This window comes from Haliotis asinina, chromosome 10, assembly GCF_037392515.1.
Source record: "Haliotis asinina isolate JCU_RB_2024 chromosome 10, JCU_Hal_asi_v2, whole genome shotgun sequence".
Lineage (NCBI taxonomy): Eukaryota > Metazoa > Mollusca > Gastropoda > Lepetellida > Haliotidae > Haliotis > Haliotis asinina.
In genome coordinates, this window is record NC_090289.1 from 24,117,270 (window position 1) to 24,133,465 (window position 16,196).

The 16,196-nt window shown below is 37.7% G+C and overlaps 1 protein-coding gene across 2 annotated transcripts in view; it reads left to right on the top strand.

Moving 5' to 3' along the window:
- LOC137298029 (spermatogenesis-associated serine-rich protein 2-like) overlaps positions 1 to 16,196 on the top strand; it is a 47,864-nt gene that overhangs the window by 15,403 nt on the left and 16,265 nt on the right. For both annotated transcript variants that reach the window (XR_010957710.1, XM_067830064.1), the window contains exons 2-5: positions 8,046 to 8,134; positions 9,826 to 9,934; positions 10,484 to 10,530; positions 14,633 to 14,768. Coding sequence is in view for 1 of the 2 variants with exons in the window: in XM_067830064.1 (XP_067686165.1) it covers positions 8,046 to 8,134; positions 9,826 to 9,934; positions 10,484 to 10,530; positions 14,633 to 14,768 (381 nt within the window). In the remaining variant the exon portion in view is untranslated. The remainder of the gene's footprint in view (positions 1 to 8,045; positions 8,135 to 9,825; positions 9,935 to 10,483; positions 10,531 to 14,632; positions 14,769 to 16,196) is intronic.

Sequence of the window (16,196 nt, forward strand, 5' to 3'; positions counted from 1 at the left end):
CTATTGTGCCTGTACAGAAACTTTCATGCACATACTAGGAACTGCTGGTCTGCACACACGGGAAACTATTGTGCATGTACAAGATCAGTGCTGCACATACTGTATATGTATGCATATTCACTAATACCAATACAGAAAAGATTTTCATAATCCTGAGAGCGTATAAAAATAATAGAATAATGAAGAATTGATGATGCAGAATAATGAGATGATTATCTGATTATTAAATCACTGGTGGCACACATGTATATTGTACTAGACTCCTCATCAGCTGTAATAAATACATATCAAAAGCGTATTTGTTCAACTGCATGAGCAATAAATCAAATAATCATGCAGTGGAGCTTGCACTTGCAGCATTAATCCTTATTGGCCCATGCTTCAACTTCATCACCTGTCTCATTCTATAACCTGCATCACTACTTGTAATGACAAATGTCATAGCATAGTAAGGAATATAATGGTTCCAAGCTAGATGAATGAGTCACTTAAACATGGAATATAATTTTGCAGTCGTCATGGTAATGGTAATCACTGTAACTTTATTGTTTCCTGAACATAGGCACATAAGGGAGATATATTGTCAACTTGTGTATACTGGTCAAAATAAAGTAAAGACCAGGATACATAGCATGAATAATATGAAAGAATTCATTGGTCCCTAATTTCTTTTATGTTAAGTGAATTATTATTAAATTACATGCATCGATCATGTAAACTGGCTGAAAGTTATGTTTGAAGGTACACACATTTCAGTGAATATTTAAAATATGCTTAGTCAGCTCAATGTTCAATCTAGGCCTGTGTTACACTTGTCTGAATATGAATCTGATCACATCGATATAGCTTCAACATGATCTTTATGTACCAACATATGTATGGGAGCATGTTTGTTCTGTATTGATGAACACAGCTGGCATGTGGGAGGATCAATATTCATCAAGAGTTATAGATTTGGTCCTCCATCAGTCATTACAGAGCTCACTGCGTTGAATAATTGATGCATCCAAAACATTGAATACCTATTTCCATGAATTGGCTAGTGTTTTTTCCTAATTTTTTCAACTCTTTATCAAATTTGTCTGTAGTCTGTTGTGTATATAAATTGTGGACTGTGTTGTATGTTTATTGTTAACATTTAACAAGACTGAATGAAGAGGCTGGTTATGTAGATATAATAAGATGTTTACAAAGGGATAGAAATCACTACCAGGCTGCTTGCCTGTGATAGGTTTTCTAATAATATTGTAGTTATGGTATGCTAAAGGCTTGTAGAAGTTTGTAACTTAGGATGTTCCTGTATGTTGTCACTATTTTCAGAGTTTCTGTGACTGCCAGTTAGATAGTCTGACTCAAAGGTACATTAGCAAATCATAGCCTGTTTATCTGTTATGAGTTGCCTTAGACATCATATGTTGTTCTGTTTATTGTAGACATATTCTCCTAAACCAATGGACCATTGAGGATCAAAGTTCTGATCTCAATAGACAATGAATAAGGCTGTAACAGTGCATCCAACTGTTGATGAATTGCGAAGTTTGAGTCTCAGATAGCAATTAATTGATGGCAGAAATGAAAAACTGTTGATACGTCAATAGTATGTGACTATTGATAGTTTAGTAATTGACTTCCATTAATAAATGACTAGCACAAAGTACCAGAAGCACCATATTCATTCACTTTGATTTTAACCCATTTATGCATATTGTCCCATTTTTGGGATGGTACTTCAAAAAAGCATTCCCTGCTATTGTTGAAGATAGAAACTTGCAGTATAGACCAGAATGAAGCTAGTAAATTGTTTAGTGATTGAACCACAGTACTTATAGATTTTTCATCAGCAAGACGGGTCCCCTGCCCAAATCTGCAAAATATGACGTTCGATGATTTTGTATTGGTCGATATTTTAACTATGTAAGTTATTAGAATGTGTTTAAAACTTTGTTCAGGTAGGGAAATAAAATGAAAATGGTTTGCATTTTTTCCATGCTCAATTTTCCGCTAATGTACCATCCCCAAAATGGGATGATATGCAGATCCGCAACCTTAAATTAGGTAATATATTAGACTCGGGTGGTGGGAGATGAACCCGTTAAATCTTTAGACTGACTCATCTAATTTACAAATGAATGGAATACAATCAAACTGGCTTTTGTAACATTTTTACTAACAACTATGTGTATTACCTAATTCAAATCTTAAGATTTCATGAGTATTCCTTGATCCCATAAAATGTTTTCTGATGAACTAATCATGACGACTTGAGTTGATGAATGTATCCCTAAATCCTCTGCTGCCCCTCACATATGAAAACCATGGGTAAAGGGTTAGTTTACAGTGTTTTGTAGGTGCATTCATACACACGTCTGGAGGAAGTGAAGGGCCTTGGGTAAGTATTTATACTCAATACTCATGTAAATCAGTACTACTATTTCTTACACAAACCACATTGTATACCAGTAAGCAGAATATTGCTTTCTAACTGCCAAACTAATCAATTTCTGATCATGCGATCCAAGGAAGTGGAACAATTATAGCATCAGCGTGGCTTTATTCCATGAAAGCTTTCAAATGAAAACATTCATTTTAAGATTTAAGAGGTTGATTTTACCTGCCTTAGCCTAATATATCACCTAATTTATGTTCTCTCATCTGCATATTGTCCCATTTATAGGACAGACTTTTGCAGTATAAGAAATGTGTGGAAAATTTATTTACTGGTAAAATGACACCTCATTCCTTTCACTTTCATTACTTGCCAGAAGAAGCCAGCTCAAAATTTAATGATGATCTAATATCCTTTGCAAAAGTGGCATCCATCGCGGTGGCATGTACAATGATGTAGTAGGACATGTCGCCATTCTGGATCTACAGAAAGTCTGAAAAAACGATTATAAATGGGATAAAATACCACAGTCAACAAATATTTCAGTACACTGGTGAAGAAAAGTAATGGTAGTTTACAACTTCTAAAACCTTTCATGATGTACTCAGAATGAAATTTACCAGTAAGTCAAGCCAACTATAGCTGTTACATGATATATGATATGAAATACACAAGTCCCTTCACTTCCTCAGCTGAAGACACATACACAGGTGCTGCTATTTTGACTCGTATGTGAATGCACCTACCCGATGCTGCAAAAATAACCTGTACCCATTTGTGCATATCATCCCACTACTAGGACTCACTTTTGTAGCGTAAAAAAGTACAGAGAATTTTAATTACTGGTAAAAAGACTTCCCATCCCTGTTAATGCTTGCCAAAATATACTGACTCAAAACATTCGATGAAAATATGAGACCCTTTGCATAAATGGGTTAAGTCATCCACCCGTTAAGTGTTAAGTTGGTCTGGGTTTCAGATTCTTGTCAGTTATCAAAAGAGACTCACAGTACTTCAGCTTCTTTTAATTTCATATAAACTATACATTTATTTGTGAAGTGACTTCAAATGAGACGACTCAAGGAGAGAAAAATTAATAGTATGGCAATAGTATTGCACTACTTGGTTGCAGTAGACAATCGCTGTGGCAATAGTATGTTGCAGTAGACAATCACTGTGGCAATAGCATGTTGCAGTAGACAATCGCTGTGGCAATAGTATGTTGCAGTAGACAATCGTTGTGGCAATAGCATGTTGCAGTAGACAATCACTCTGGCAAGAGTATGTTGCAGTAGACAATCGCTGTGGCAAGAGTATGTTGCAGTGGACAGTCGCTGTGGCAAGAGTATGTTGCAGTGGACAATCGCTGTGGCAAGAATTATTTCCCTCTCAATAGTCTCAATAAAAGTTGCTTTTTTCAAGGGTCAAGTCAATGATCCTGCTGATAAGATGTGTTCTTTGATCCATGAAGTAACTCCGAAAAGGTATGTTCTGATGTAGCAAATGGATGCAGAGAAATATTTCACTGCGTCCTGATTATGCACAATATTATTCATTGAGTTTTCTAAGTGTTTGGTTGTTTCTTTCAGATCAGTTTTGTGCCTCATTTCATCTGTCAGTCCACATGATCAATGATTTATTCCAGGCTCTGAATAAATGTATTCTATATAACATACAGTACTCTAAACTGTTACTTCTCAAGGTCCTCATGTTGTCTGAAAGATAGGGCTGGACTGGTTACTTGGGTACTTGAATCTGGGTTGTTCATAGCGGGAATCAAATACCCGGAAAGAGGGAGAATTCTGTAATGACAAGGGCAAATAATAGCTTGTCTTTTCTTTTTCATTCATGACGTAACACACATTTACATCATTGGTATTGTCTGATTAATGGAGCTTATTATCAGTGACTGTGAATTATCTGTGTATGGGCTATGACCTGTAATGTTTCATTACTATGATTACCAGCAGGAACAAGAAGTGATGTGTTTGAATGAAGAGTGTAAGTAATGGTATTACTCTTTGTATTGGTTTAACAGACAAATTAAATAGCATGAGATCAGTTTTAAAGTCTTTTTGCCACCCTTTCAGTTTTCCTGTAATAATCTCTCTTAAATCATGATTGAATATTCAGAAAGGTTTCAAAAGTGCTGTATTCTATACATTTCTGGGTACTCATTTCCGATTCGGGTAAGTTCATGCAGGTACTGGATTCCAGTTTTCCCTTCCCATACCAGCCCTACTGTAAGGACCCGGAAAAGTAATAGTTGGGGCTTCCTGGAGCTCCCATTTTTATGAGTTGAAGTTAGACCCACTAGTAAGTTACATTTTTGTTATATATTAATGATAAATGCAGTTATCACTCAAGGAATTTGATCTTAAGACTACAGTACCACCTGTTTTCAGCATGCTGAATCAGTGACACTACTTATTGGAAGGATTTTACAGCTGCTTCTGTGTAATCTTTGCTGTTTTGTGTAACAAGTAACAGGTGGTCCTCGAACCAAACCACGTTATTTTGCCTAATGCCAAGCCTCCTCTACAGTAATCATGGTAATAAAGCCTTGAAAGAAGATGGTCCAGATTTCCTCATGTTCTGAATCTCTGGTCTCGCTGGGACTCCTTTTTGATTAAAATGGGTTTATTACTGTCAAAATTGTATATATTCAGAGACTAAGCCTTAGTCTAGGTTGAAGATCAAGGCACTGCCAGTCTGAAAACCCAGTTTCATTATAGATACACTATGTGTCTAGCAAAAGACATTGATTTGATGGCATTTGATAGCTTTTGAGTAATTCTCATTTGGTACTAATTTTGATGCTGGATTTATCATAATGACAAATACAGCAATAAGTAGTATTTACTGTAAACCACTGGTCAGCCTTATGACCGGACACATCTGTGGGAATAGAAACACTTTACCACAAGTGATGAACTCTGATCCATAGCTGACATGCTGGACAGTATGTTGATCAGTAACAGCAAACAGTATTCAACTTTCACGGTTGTTGAAAGGAGTGGTGTTGGGGGTTGATAGTAACGGTGACTCAAACATTCTAAGTTTACAGCTTTGCTGTTTGAATACCTTTTCAGATCAAGTAGTAGGTATGAATCAAGGAAGAATAAGTTGAACAACATCTGCCTCTCACTTGGTGTAGACCTACTGGTCTGCTACCTGCAATGAGTGAGTGAGTAAGTTATACTGCTGTTAGTAGTATTATAGCAATATGACAGTATGGGACACCAGAAATGGGCTTCACACATTGTACCCATGTGAGGAATGGAACTCAGATCTTCAGTGTTACAAGTGGACTCTTTACCCACTAACCTACCCCAACTGCTCCCAGGTACCCACAAAGACCAAGGCAGAATACATGCTACAGTGTCAAGTATAGTGTGGTACAGTTTGGTGTCAGTAAGGAACCAAACAGAAGATTGAATGGTAACCTTGGTAACTGGTAGTTATAGTGTGACAAGTTCTTATACATATTTCATGTACTAACTGTTGGATCTACAGGCAGTTACCTACTGTCACCGAGGTAGAGCGTTGATAGTGCTGTGCAGAACATACATAGCTCTCTGCCTGTAAGTGTAAGCATGGTAAGTGTACCGTTGGGCTTGTTGTAGATGGGAATGATTGAGAGTGAAGCATGCAGGTATATTAGACCCAGTATCCATTTTGTTCGTCATGGCTGTGTGTATCTGTCAGTACACATACATGTGCATGGTTATAATTCTGTGCAAGTTCTAGTCACATTGGTTTCCCACCAAGTTTTTGTAGATTATAGATAAGCCATTGGACACTGGTGTGTACTTGTATTTGTCATTGTTACATTTGCTAATTTCATGAGTCATGGACAGTGTGATCTTATTATAAATCAGTTAACCGCTTGGTTGCATTAGAACTTTTATGGACATTTTGCTGTCAGTGTCTGGCTGTGGTGTGTACCGTTGTACCAAGCTGCCTCATGGTTGTCCTGAGGCAATGTGACGTTGTGTGTTTCCACATTTGCCAGTGTGTCAATGTGTCCTGTGTCTGTCAGGCATGTGAAAGTGACATGGCTTTGTTTTCAGTGACTGTATTCAGTTATTAAAGCATTCACTGAAAGCCATGTTTGATTCCCACACAGGTACAATATGTGAAACCCATTTCTGGTGTCCTGTTATGTGCCTGAAAAGCGGCATAAAACCAAACTCACTCAGTTCTTAGACTGGATGTCTGGTTGGCAGAAATTTGTCAGTCAGAATTCAAATTGGTTATTTCCAGGTTTACAAACTCCTGTTTAAGTGGAGAGGTTTTTGGCAATTCCATAAGTGTGATGGGCTCTTAGTTTGTATAGTTTACATGATGAGATGGAGTAGAATGTCACATTCAAGGTGATGGTTATATGGCTTGCATATCTGTCAGTGTGGTTTCTTAAACATGATACACTAGACATCAGTTCATTGCTCTAAGTTAACGTGTGTTCTTTAATGCCACACTCAGCAATATTCCAGGTATAAGGTGGCAGTCTGTAAATAGTCAAATCTGAAATCTGTGGTATGATTGGTGCCAGGGCCTCATACCACAAAGCAATTGTAATACTACAATGATGGCAGAAAGATTCAGGCAAAATATAGGAGTTAGAGCACCTGAATGCAAGGTAACATTCTGGAACATTTCCCAGGTGTTCAAACAACTGACCTAACGTACAGGCGCTCTTTCTTGCAGCACTCTTTGTGTAATTTGAGTGCTCATGGGCATATAAATAATCATTTATGCTAAATGTTCAACTTATAATATTGGGACTTTGAAAAGGACAATGATGACGTTCCTACATATCTATACTGTAGCCATGGTAACACGTTTTTTGCATTTTCAAGCCATGTTTTAGATAGAAATATTCAGCAAAGTCATTCATCATTTAACAGGCAACAGAGGGTGGATGACTCATAATCAAAGTGAAGGAATCTGGTACTGTGTTCATTTTACACTGTGCATTGAGTTTTTCCTCTGAAAGGTTAGGATCATTGCTTTGACATTATTAGCTTGGTGGATTAAGGTTTATCTGATATATCATTGTTACAAAAAATAATGTGTATGAAAGAGTTCATGCATTTTGGTATAAACATGATACAAATGTTTTTTCAAGTATTTTTGTGCATGAGTTATCATGACTTTGTTAGTTTGAACCAAATGTTCCTTTGTATCGTTACTTTGTAATGCTGTAGACGTTAAGACAGGAACCTGAAATGTGTGGATGGTTCAATACATGTTAAAGCTGGAACATTATGGGGTGTTTGTGGATTACCATTGATGCTGTTGACATTCCACCTGTTGAAGATGTAGCAGTTGGAGATAGTGTTGATTACAGGACCAAGCTATCAGTTTGATCTATATCCCTTGTATCAATGTACCTACTGGTAACAGTATATGGCATATGTTATGTATCTACACATCAGAATGTTTAGCAAGGAAGTCATGCTGTCCTCGTCATAACTCTCACATAATGAACTGAAATTTATTGGTTCCACAGACATGCTCTGTTCTGACTCTAAAGGAGCAGCAGACATCACGACCTCCCCAAATGTACAACACTGTGTCATCTTTCTCAGATCTGTCCCCGCTGTCATTTGTAAATCATCCTCACTGTGCTAATTGTGTTGTTGTTTTGTTACAGATAACGCAACATCCATTCACTTTGACACACGCACCAAAGCTGTGATGGCCGAGGTCAACTCTGAGGACAAGGTCAATGTGAAAGAAAAGGTAGGGTGGCAAACTGTCCCCTGAAGTACTTGGATAGGCCTTTACTCTTTTCTGAAAAGCTTAAAACTGAATGAACATGATCATGCACAGGTTTACTACAGATTAATGATTTAGAATGTTGATCATTCCATATGACCATGCTACCAACATGTGTATTGAAATGTCACACTCATGATATAAGTTGTAGTCAATAATGTTTGTCTATATTGTACTTCCCAACTTCAAAAATGGCACTTAAAATGTTATGCAATTGATATACTGTGTGGGGTATTTTGGAAACATACCAGATACAGATCCAAAAGCTGTGATTCAGGTAACGTCACTTGCCTATTTATTCCTTCCAACCCTGATGTTTCATAACGTCAGAAACACCCATCACAAAACACATAGTTTACATTGACCTAAAATTAAGACATTTTTCTATCTATTTTCACCATACAAATATTGGGTCTAGTTTACCTGGAGCACAAGTGTTTCTACCTTTGGCCTGATTTGAACATGGGAATAATCTGAAGGAAGGTAGATGTATGTTAGTTGCCAGAAAACAGAGAGATGCCAAGTTACTGAAGTGACCAACCAGACACACAGAATCTTTCCCCTTGATGTACACATACCTCTCTCCAGGAAGATAATATTGACACCTAGAAGTAAATGGGAGTGCGTGGATTAAGTTTTACGCTGCTTTTTAGCAACATTCCCGCAATATGTTTTGGGACACCAGAAATAGGCTGTACACATTGTGCCCATGTGGGGAATCGAACATGGGTCTTTGGTATACTGAACAAATGCTTTAATCACGAGGCTACCCGACCACCCTTTCCATTGGAGGAGATGTCAGTGGAGTGAACTTTCATTGTTGAATGTAAATGCTCCTAGTCACTATGGCTGATGTAATGCTGATGTGACTGATGTTTCATCTTAGTCTATCATATTCGTGGGTGTCCTCCCAGTTGTGAGACGCATTAATTAATGGTTGAGTGCACATAGTTGGTGCTTACACATCCCTACAGGGAAAGTGGGACCAGCTAAGTTGCTGAAGAATACTCAAAGGAGACATTGTACATCAATGAGATAATTAACAAAGAAGACATTGTATGTTAAAGAGCATTTATTGTTTTCAATAAAGAACATTATTAGGTACAGAAATAATGAAATGGATTATCAAAGATGTGGAACAGCCAGGCTGACATTGGTACTTGCTGAAGGCCTACCATAATGGCACTAAATGCCATTAGACATCAGTTTCTTTCCCAATATTTCTGTACAGATCTTAATATATTAATATGTTGCATGTTTTCTATGTCACTATATGTGATTTTTTAGAATAAAATCTGTGTTCTGTTGACAAAGTTCAGTTACATAGTTAAACCCTATTTAGCTAAAGGTAATCCACTTTGTTTTCTTTGTTACTTACCTACTCCACTGTCTCACAACTGGGAGCTCTCACAAATGAGAGTAGAGAGCATTCTATCACTTCATCAGATTGTTTATTGAAAACTAAAGATGGAAATTTCAAATTAAGTGTGGAATAGTCATTCTGATTTTAATCTCAACAAATATAACAATTTGCACGTACACATGATAAATACAGGAAAAGCAGTTGTTTGATTTATCCAAGAGAGAATAATTTGTGTCATGTCACTATATTGTATAACAAGTGAATGCAGACTACAGTACATTGCTACTTTCAGGTTACGTCAGTACGAGAAGTGGTCCCGGGCAAGAGCACCAATGAGATAGTTTTAGTTCTTCAGTACTATGATTACAATGTAGAAAGGGCAATACAGGCATACCTGGAAGGTGAGTGACAGATTCCATAGTGTCCTTATTACACTGACCTGATAATAAAGTACAGACAATTATTGCCTTTATTATGATTGATCCTGGACAGGGCTGCATCATGCTCTCAGTGCTGGACTCTCCATTATGGGTTGATTCTATCCTGGTGTTACTTTCAACAATATTAATATCTTTGGATTTACCAGTCGTCCTTCCACAGTACTTCCAAGACAGTATGCTGGTCAACTACTGTCTGGTACCCAGGTTTATATGGACTCCCACTCTTTTGCTTGTGACATATTTGGATTGGATGGGAAGACAATGTGTCTTGTCTGTTTCCATGTTATCCTACCTTGATGGAATGATTACTCATTCTCCAACCTGGGCTAGATTTACCTAGAATATTCATGAATGCAAGTTAATAAACGTCATCTCATGTTCATGAGGTGCCTCAGCATGTATGTAACACTTTGCCATGCAGAGGCTTATGCTTGACATCAACATACATTTTTGTATCTCAGAGGAGTGTTGTATTGAAAATTAGATCTGAATTATTTATTATTTTTTTAGATGGTGCTAAAGAGGCCTTAACTGAATGGCATTTTACTGGTAACAAGGTATGTATGTACAAGCTGTGCTGTTTAGCAAACCGGATCCGTCTTGTAGAATCTGTAATAGCTGTTGGCAGAGTTAGAATTTGTTGAAAGTTCCAGTATTATGGCTGCTCAGTATTATTGGTTTGCCAATATATGGCAATACAAAAGATTAATGATTGCATTTACATATAATGATCCTTTTATGATGTACTGGTATACTGACAAAGATTTTTTTGTTCATCTTCAGCTCCCATTAAACTGATTTTGTTCATCCTTTTACCGTATCTGCATTATCATCGTAATGGATCAGCATGAACACACCTGTACAGTTTTAGTGTAACGTAATTAACATGCTTATGTTGTTACCTCCCTGGATTTGTTTGGAAATGGAAAATGGGGAACAGGCAGAATTCGGTGTCTGCTTGCTACTGGTTTAAGTTCCTGCTAAGAAGTTTTAAATTAAAACAGAAGAAAATACAATGGCTATGTGCATATGCTGTGATTCATTTTGTACGTAAAAGAATATTACAAAATAGACACATAACAATGATTTTTCTTTCACAATATAGTGCAATACATATTGCAGTAGAGGAAAGTGTGTTGCAATATATCACTGTATGAAATTTGGGGCATTACACAACCCTACTAATCATTAACGCTTTTCTCATTAAACAACTGGAAAGTCATCACTTTAAGGCAAATGTGCCCCAAATACATTTTAATGATTCAAAGTCAGTCCTTCCGTTATCCGATAAATACTGGACGTAGTCCGATAAAAATTATCATTGTCTGATATTTGAAAACACTGCCGGACATCATGTCCGATAAAATATCAAGTTATCAACTTAAAAAACTTACCAGATCATTAAATTATTAATATAATGCTTGATCGAAATGATGTGCCGAGCGTAATGCTTCTGAAAAAGGGTTGGAAAACCCCAGTTTGCTTAAAATAGAATGTAACGTAACGTTCTATGCTCGCGAGACATTAAAGCATTCGGAAATCTGAGGTTGATTTTACATATCTCGGTTCCTGTGGTTATTTTAACAACGTACAGAAATGCTTGATATATACCAATTCCTTCTGATTTCAAACATACCCACTTTGAATAGAAATGAAGAAGCATTTTGGGGTGAAAGGTAGTACCCTTGCTGACATTATAAAACGGAAGTGTGACAATGACACAGGTACAAGTCCTGATGTTTCTAACAGCAAAAACGTTAGGAACACTGAATCTGAGACTAGTAGTAGATCTAGACCTACATCTGATACAGTTCCCAAGACATCGCAACCGTCCTACACGTGTGACAAATCTCAATTGACAATTGATGTGTGACAAAACACAATGTCAAAGTTAAAAACCCTCATCTAGTACAGTTCCTCGGCACGTAAAGGATGACTGGTTTAATGTGTTTCTGTGGCTCAGTTTTGAGGATGGAAAAATGTTTTGTAAAATATGCGTGGAAGCAAAAGTGAAAAATAAATTTACGGAAGGCAGTATCAATTTGAGAAAATGAGCACTAGACGATCATTGAGATGGTGCGTCACACACTGAAGCTGTTAACCTTCTGTATCAAAAAACTGCCGTGGTTGCTCACATTGAAACTGCCAAGGAGAAAAACAATGAAAGGTTACTTGCACAAATGAACACTGTACTTTTTATGGTGCACGAAAATATCCCTACTGTTAAATTCTCAAAATTGATTGAACTTCAGCAGAAGAATATGGTTGTTCAAGTTTACATAAAAGTGTCAAGTACAGTCATTCACATTCCATTGAAGAAATGGAACATGCCCTAGTTGCAAGTACAATCAAAGATATTTAGTCAAAAATTTTAAAAAGCAAGTTTGTTGGCTTAATTGTGGATGAAACCGTGAATGTAACTGTGGAAAAAACACTCGTTATATTCATGAGGATGGAAAATCAAGGGAACACAGAAACATTGTTTCTTGGAAATTTCAGTGTACACAATGGTACATCAGAATGTGGAACAGAGAAAATTAAAGAAGTGCTTCCACAATGGAATATTGAGTTAAATCGCGTTGTTTGGTTTGGTTCTGATGGAGCCTAGTGTGATGACAGGCCACCGGACAGGGGTTGGTGTTAGGCTACAAACATTTGATTGCCCTTATCTGATTCATGTGCATTGCATAGCACACAGGGTGGCACTTGCATCAGCAGATGCGGCCAAAACAACTAAAGTTGTCGCAGACTACAGAAAAACCTTGAATGAGATATATGAACTTTATGTTCGGTATAATAGACTGCACGAACTGTCTGAAGTTTTGGAAGAGAGTGAGTTCTCCAGTGTCAATCAACTGTGTAGTGTTCAGTGGTTGTCCTTAGGGCATGCAGTTGAATCAACAAAAAAGAAATTGTGATGGAGAAAGAGGAGGAGACCAGTGAACGAAACAACCCTATCGTGAAAAGCATTATAAAAAAATCAAAACCTATGGATTTGTTGCAATGACGTACGCATTGTCAGATATCCTGTTTTACATGGACAAATTAGTTACAGTCTTTCAGAAAGACTCTCTAAAGCTCGGCATGGTCATACCTATAGTGAATTCCACGATTGATGCACTTCAAGGGTTAAATGGAAACCCTGGCCCAAGTGAACGTTTTTTTTTCTTCACAACGCAGCTGATACTGGCACTGGTAGGTTATTTAGGGTGTGGCTTTACAGTATGCAAGAAATCTCGAAGCGAATTATGCACGTCACTGAGAAATAGATTTCCAGAGGATAGTTTGACAACCTATTCAATCCCTCAAAATACCCCAGTAAAGAGGAACTATCTGAACATGGAGGGGATTCCATGACCATCCTGTTAGACCACTTCTGCCCAGAGATTGGCCGGGCGGCAGGTGACGTCACAGTTATTCAAACAATAATTGTCTGCGAGAGAATGCAGAGGGATTTCCCTCACTTTCAGAGTACCATGGCCTGCTTTGGCCCTATGACTTTAAAGCAAACATGCAAAATAATTGTTCGTGAATATGGGGATGTTTACCCTGATTTCAAAATCCTTGCTTCAGCTGTACTGGTGATTTCAGTATCAAGCGTATGAGCCGAGCGTGGTTTCAGTCTTCAAAAGAGGATTCACACAGCCAGCCAGAATCGGCTGTCGGAACACAGATTGAACAATCTGATGCTCCTCAACACCCACAGAAAACAGGAGCACGTGAAATGTGCCACAGAAATATTTGGAAATAAAAGATGAAAATATTAGGAGAGTGTTATCTTTATTTATTTATTACATTATTAGTTGACCTGGAAAAAAAATGGAAATGTCTGATAAAGTTATAGACAGTCTGTCATGCTGAACGGCTGTTGAAAATGTCAGCGTAAACTCTGCATAAACAGCCTGACGATAGACTGGTTTACACAGTGGTATGGATTAGAATACTTGATGATAGTGGACAGTGACTTGGGGAATGTGCATGTAGTGCAGTATTGACAGGGATCTGAGCCCATGAGCAAAGGGGCTGTGGTTTGGTAGCCTAGTGGGTAAAGTGTTCACTCATCACACTGAAGGCTTAGGTACAATAACCCACATGGGCACAATTTGTGAAGCCCATTTCTTGTGTTTCCACAGTGGTATTACTGGAATATTGCTGACAACGGCATAAAAGTAAACTCACTCACTCACTCTGTATGAGTGAGACTCCTGATGTGGCAGATTCCACTCCACAGTAAAACCTTGTTTAGTTGTGGAACCGTCATAAATGTTTTATGGAATGATCTGGAGACTTGATTGAGATGTTGAAGTTTGGTGATATTAAGGTACAGTGTACATTTAATTAGGGACCTGTTCACGAAGTGATCATATTGCAACTCACCTTTATTTGACTGTCATGCAGAGTAAAGTATATGAATAAATAGACAAGTTACTTTGTCAGCTTGTTAGCTGTCTATCGGACATTTAGCAGTGTTTCGGATATAGTTACATTTTATCAGTCTAACAGTTTGCTGCAGCAGGTGGGTGATTAGAGCACTGCTTCTCCTGCTCATCAAGTGTTGGTGTGCCTGATCACGCTAGATACTGAGCTAATCATTGCAAGAGAGCTTTGGTAGTATTTCAGACTCGGCGTACACATAATGCTTATGTTTCATTTTTCTAGGTCCCAAATAAGAAGAAAAAAAATAAGAAGGCAAAAGCATCTGGCGGTAACCAGACTCCTTCTTCCACTGAGGACAAGAAGACTGCTGTATCCAACCATACCAAAGAGCCACTCACAAATGGGGATGTACATGAAGGTGAGATAGGTCCCAATCCTTACCTTACTATGTTGGAGTCCAGTCAGAATTCTAATCTGTCTTGCATTCATTTTGATATGTCTTGTGATTCATACTGGAACACATGAGGCACAGATTTCACACCAGATTTGTGATATTGATTCAAATATCTTAAACCAGAAATGGGATTTCCAGATGAGTGTATTCTGAAGGGAGTGGGAAACATGGTTGTTGCAATGTGAGAAGGAAAGATTCACATATAGAAATGACTGGATCAGCGAATGTTAGTTCCTACTGTAGAGACTCATGAAGATCTGGATTAGAATTGATCTTCAGTAACCCATGCTTGTCACATGAGACGAGTAAGCAGAGATGCCAACCATGCTTTTGGTGTAATTATTACAATTTTGACCAAGTAATTATGCCTTTACACTTAAAATGTGAAGATTACGATTTTCTACTGGTTTTAGATAAAATTTCACAAGGAAATGTTTCATTATTCACTTGTGTACGGGTTAAGAAATGACCTTACACCAGTAGAACAATAGAAATAGAAATCGCTTATTCTTAGAATCATGCTCATTCCAGTTAATATGTAAGGAATTAAATTGTCTCGTGTTGCCTAACCAATAATTATTGATGAATGGAGTTTCATAATGATTTGTGGCATGTATTTCTGTCTAGAGTATTCCTTTTGTGAAAACATCAAAGCAACTGGAAGACAAGTATTACACCTCTTGGGTCTACATTACACCTTTTGACATACAGTGTTACATTTAAGACCCAAGATAGGGTTGGCATCTCTGCTGATGGGATCGGGTGGTCTGACTTGCTGACTTGGTTGACACATCATCCTGTCCCAGTTGCATAAATGGATGTTCAAGTTGTTGATCACTGTTTTGTCTGGTCCAGACTTGATTATGTAAAGACCACTCCAATATAGCTGGAAAATTGCTGAGTAAAACTAAACTCACTCACTGCTAGAGTAGAGACATGTGGCTTCCATTTGTATATTTACTGATGCCAGTGAGCAAGTCCATTTACAGGCCCTCTGATCTCATCCTTGATAATCTCCATGGCAAATCCCCAATAGTATACTTGATGCATATCCAACTCGGACCGATAATGTATTTACCTCCATTTTGCTGGCTTTCTAACCAATCAGATATCTATGCCGGGAAGTTGAGCATGCCAGTCACAAGGCTTTTATCATTACTCACTTCGGCTTCTTCTGTAGACAGTACTTTCATGAGGTAGACTCTATGGAATTCAACAAGTTATACATGGGCTTTCTTAGGACTCTAATGGTCTGCATCTCACATTTTGTCTTTGTATTTTATTTTTTTGTGTAAGTTAAGTGACATTTGATCTTCAATACATTTTTCAAAGTTTCTCTGTGATGATTGTGTAATGGGAGATGATGTAAGGGTGTATGTTATTCACTCCTCA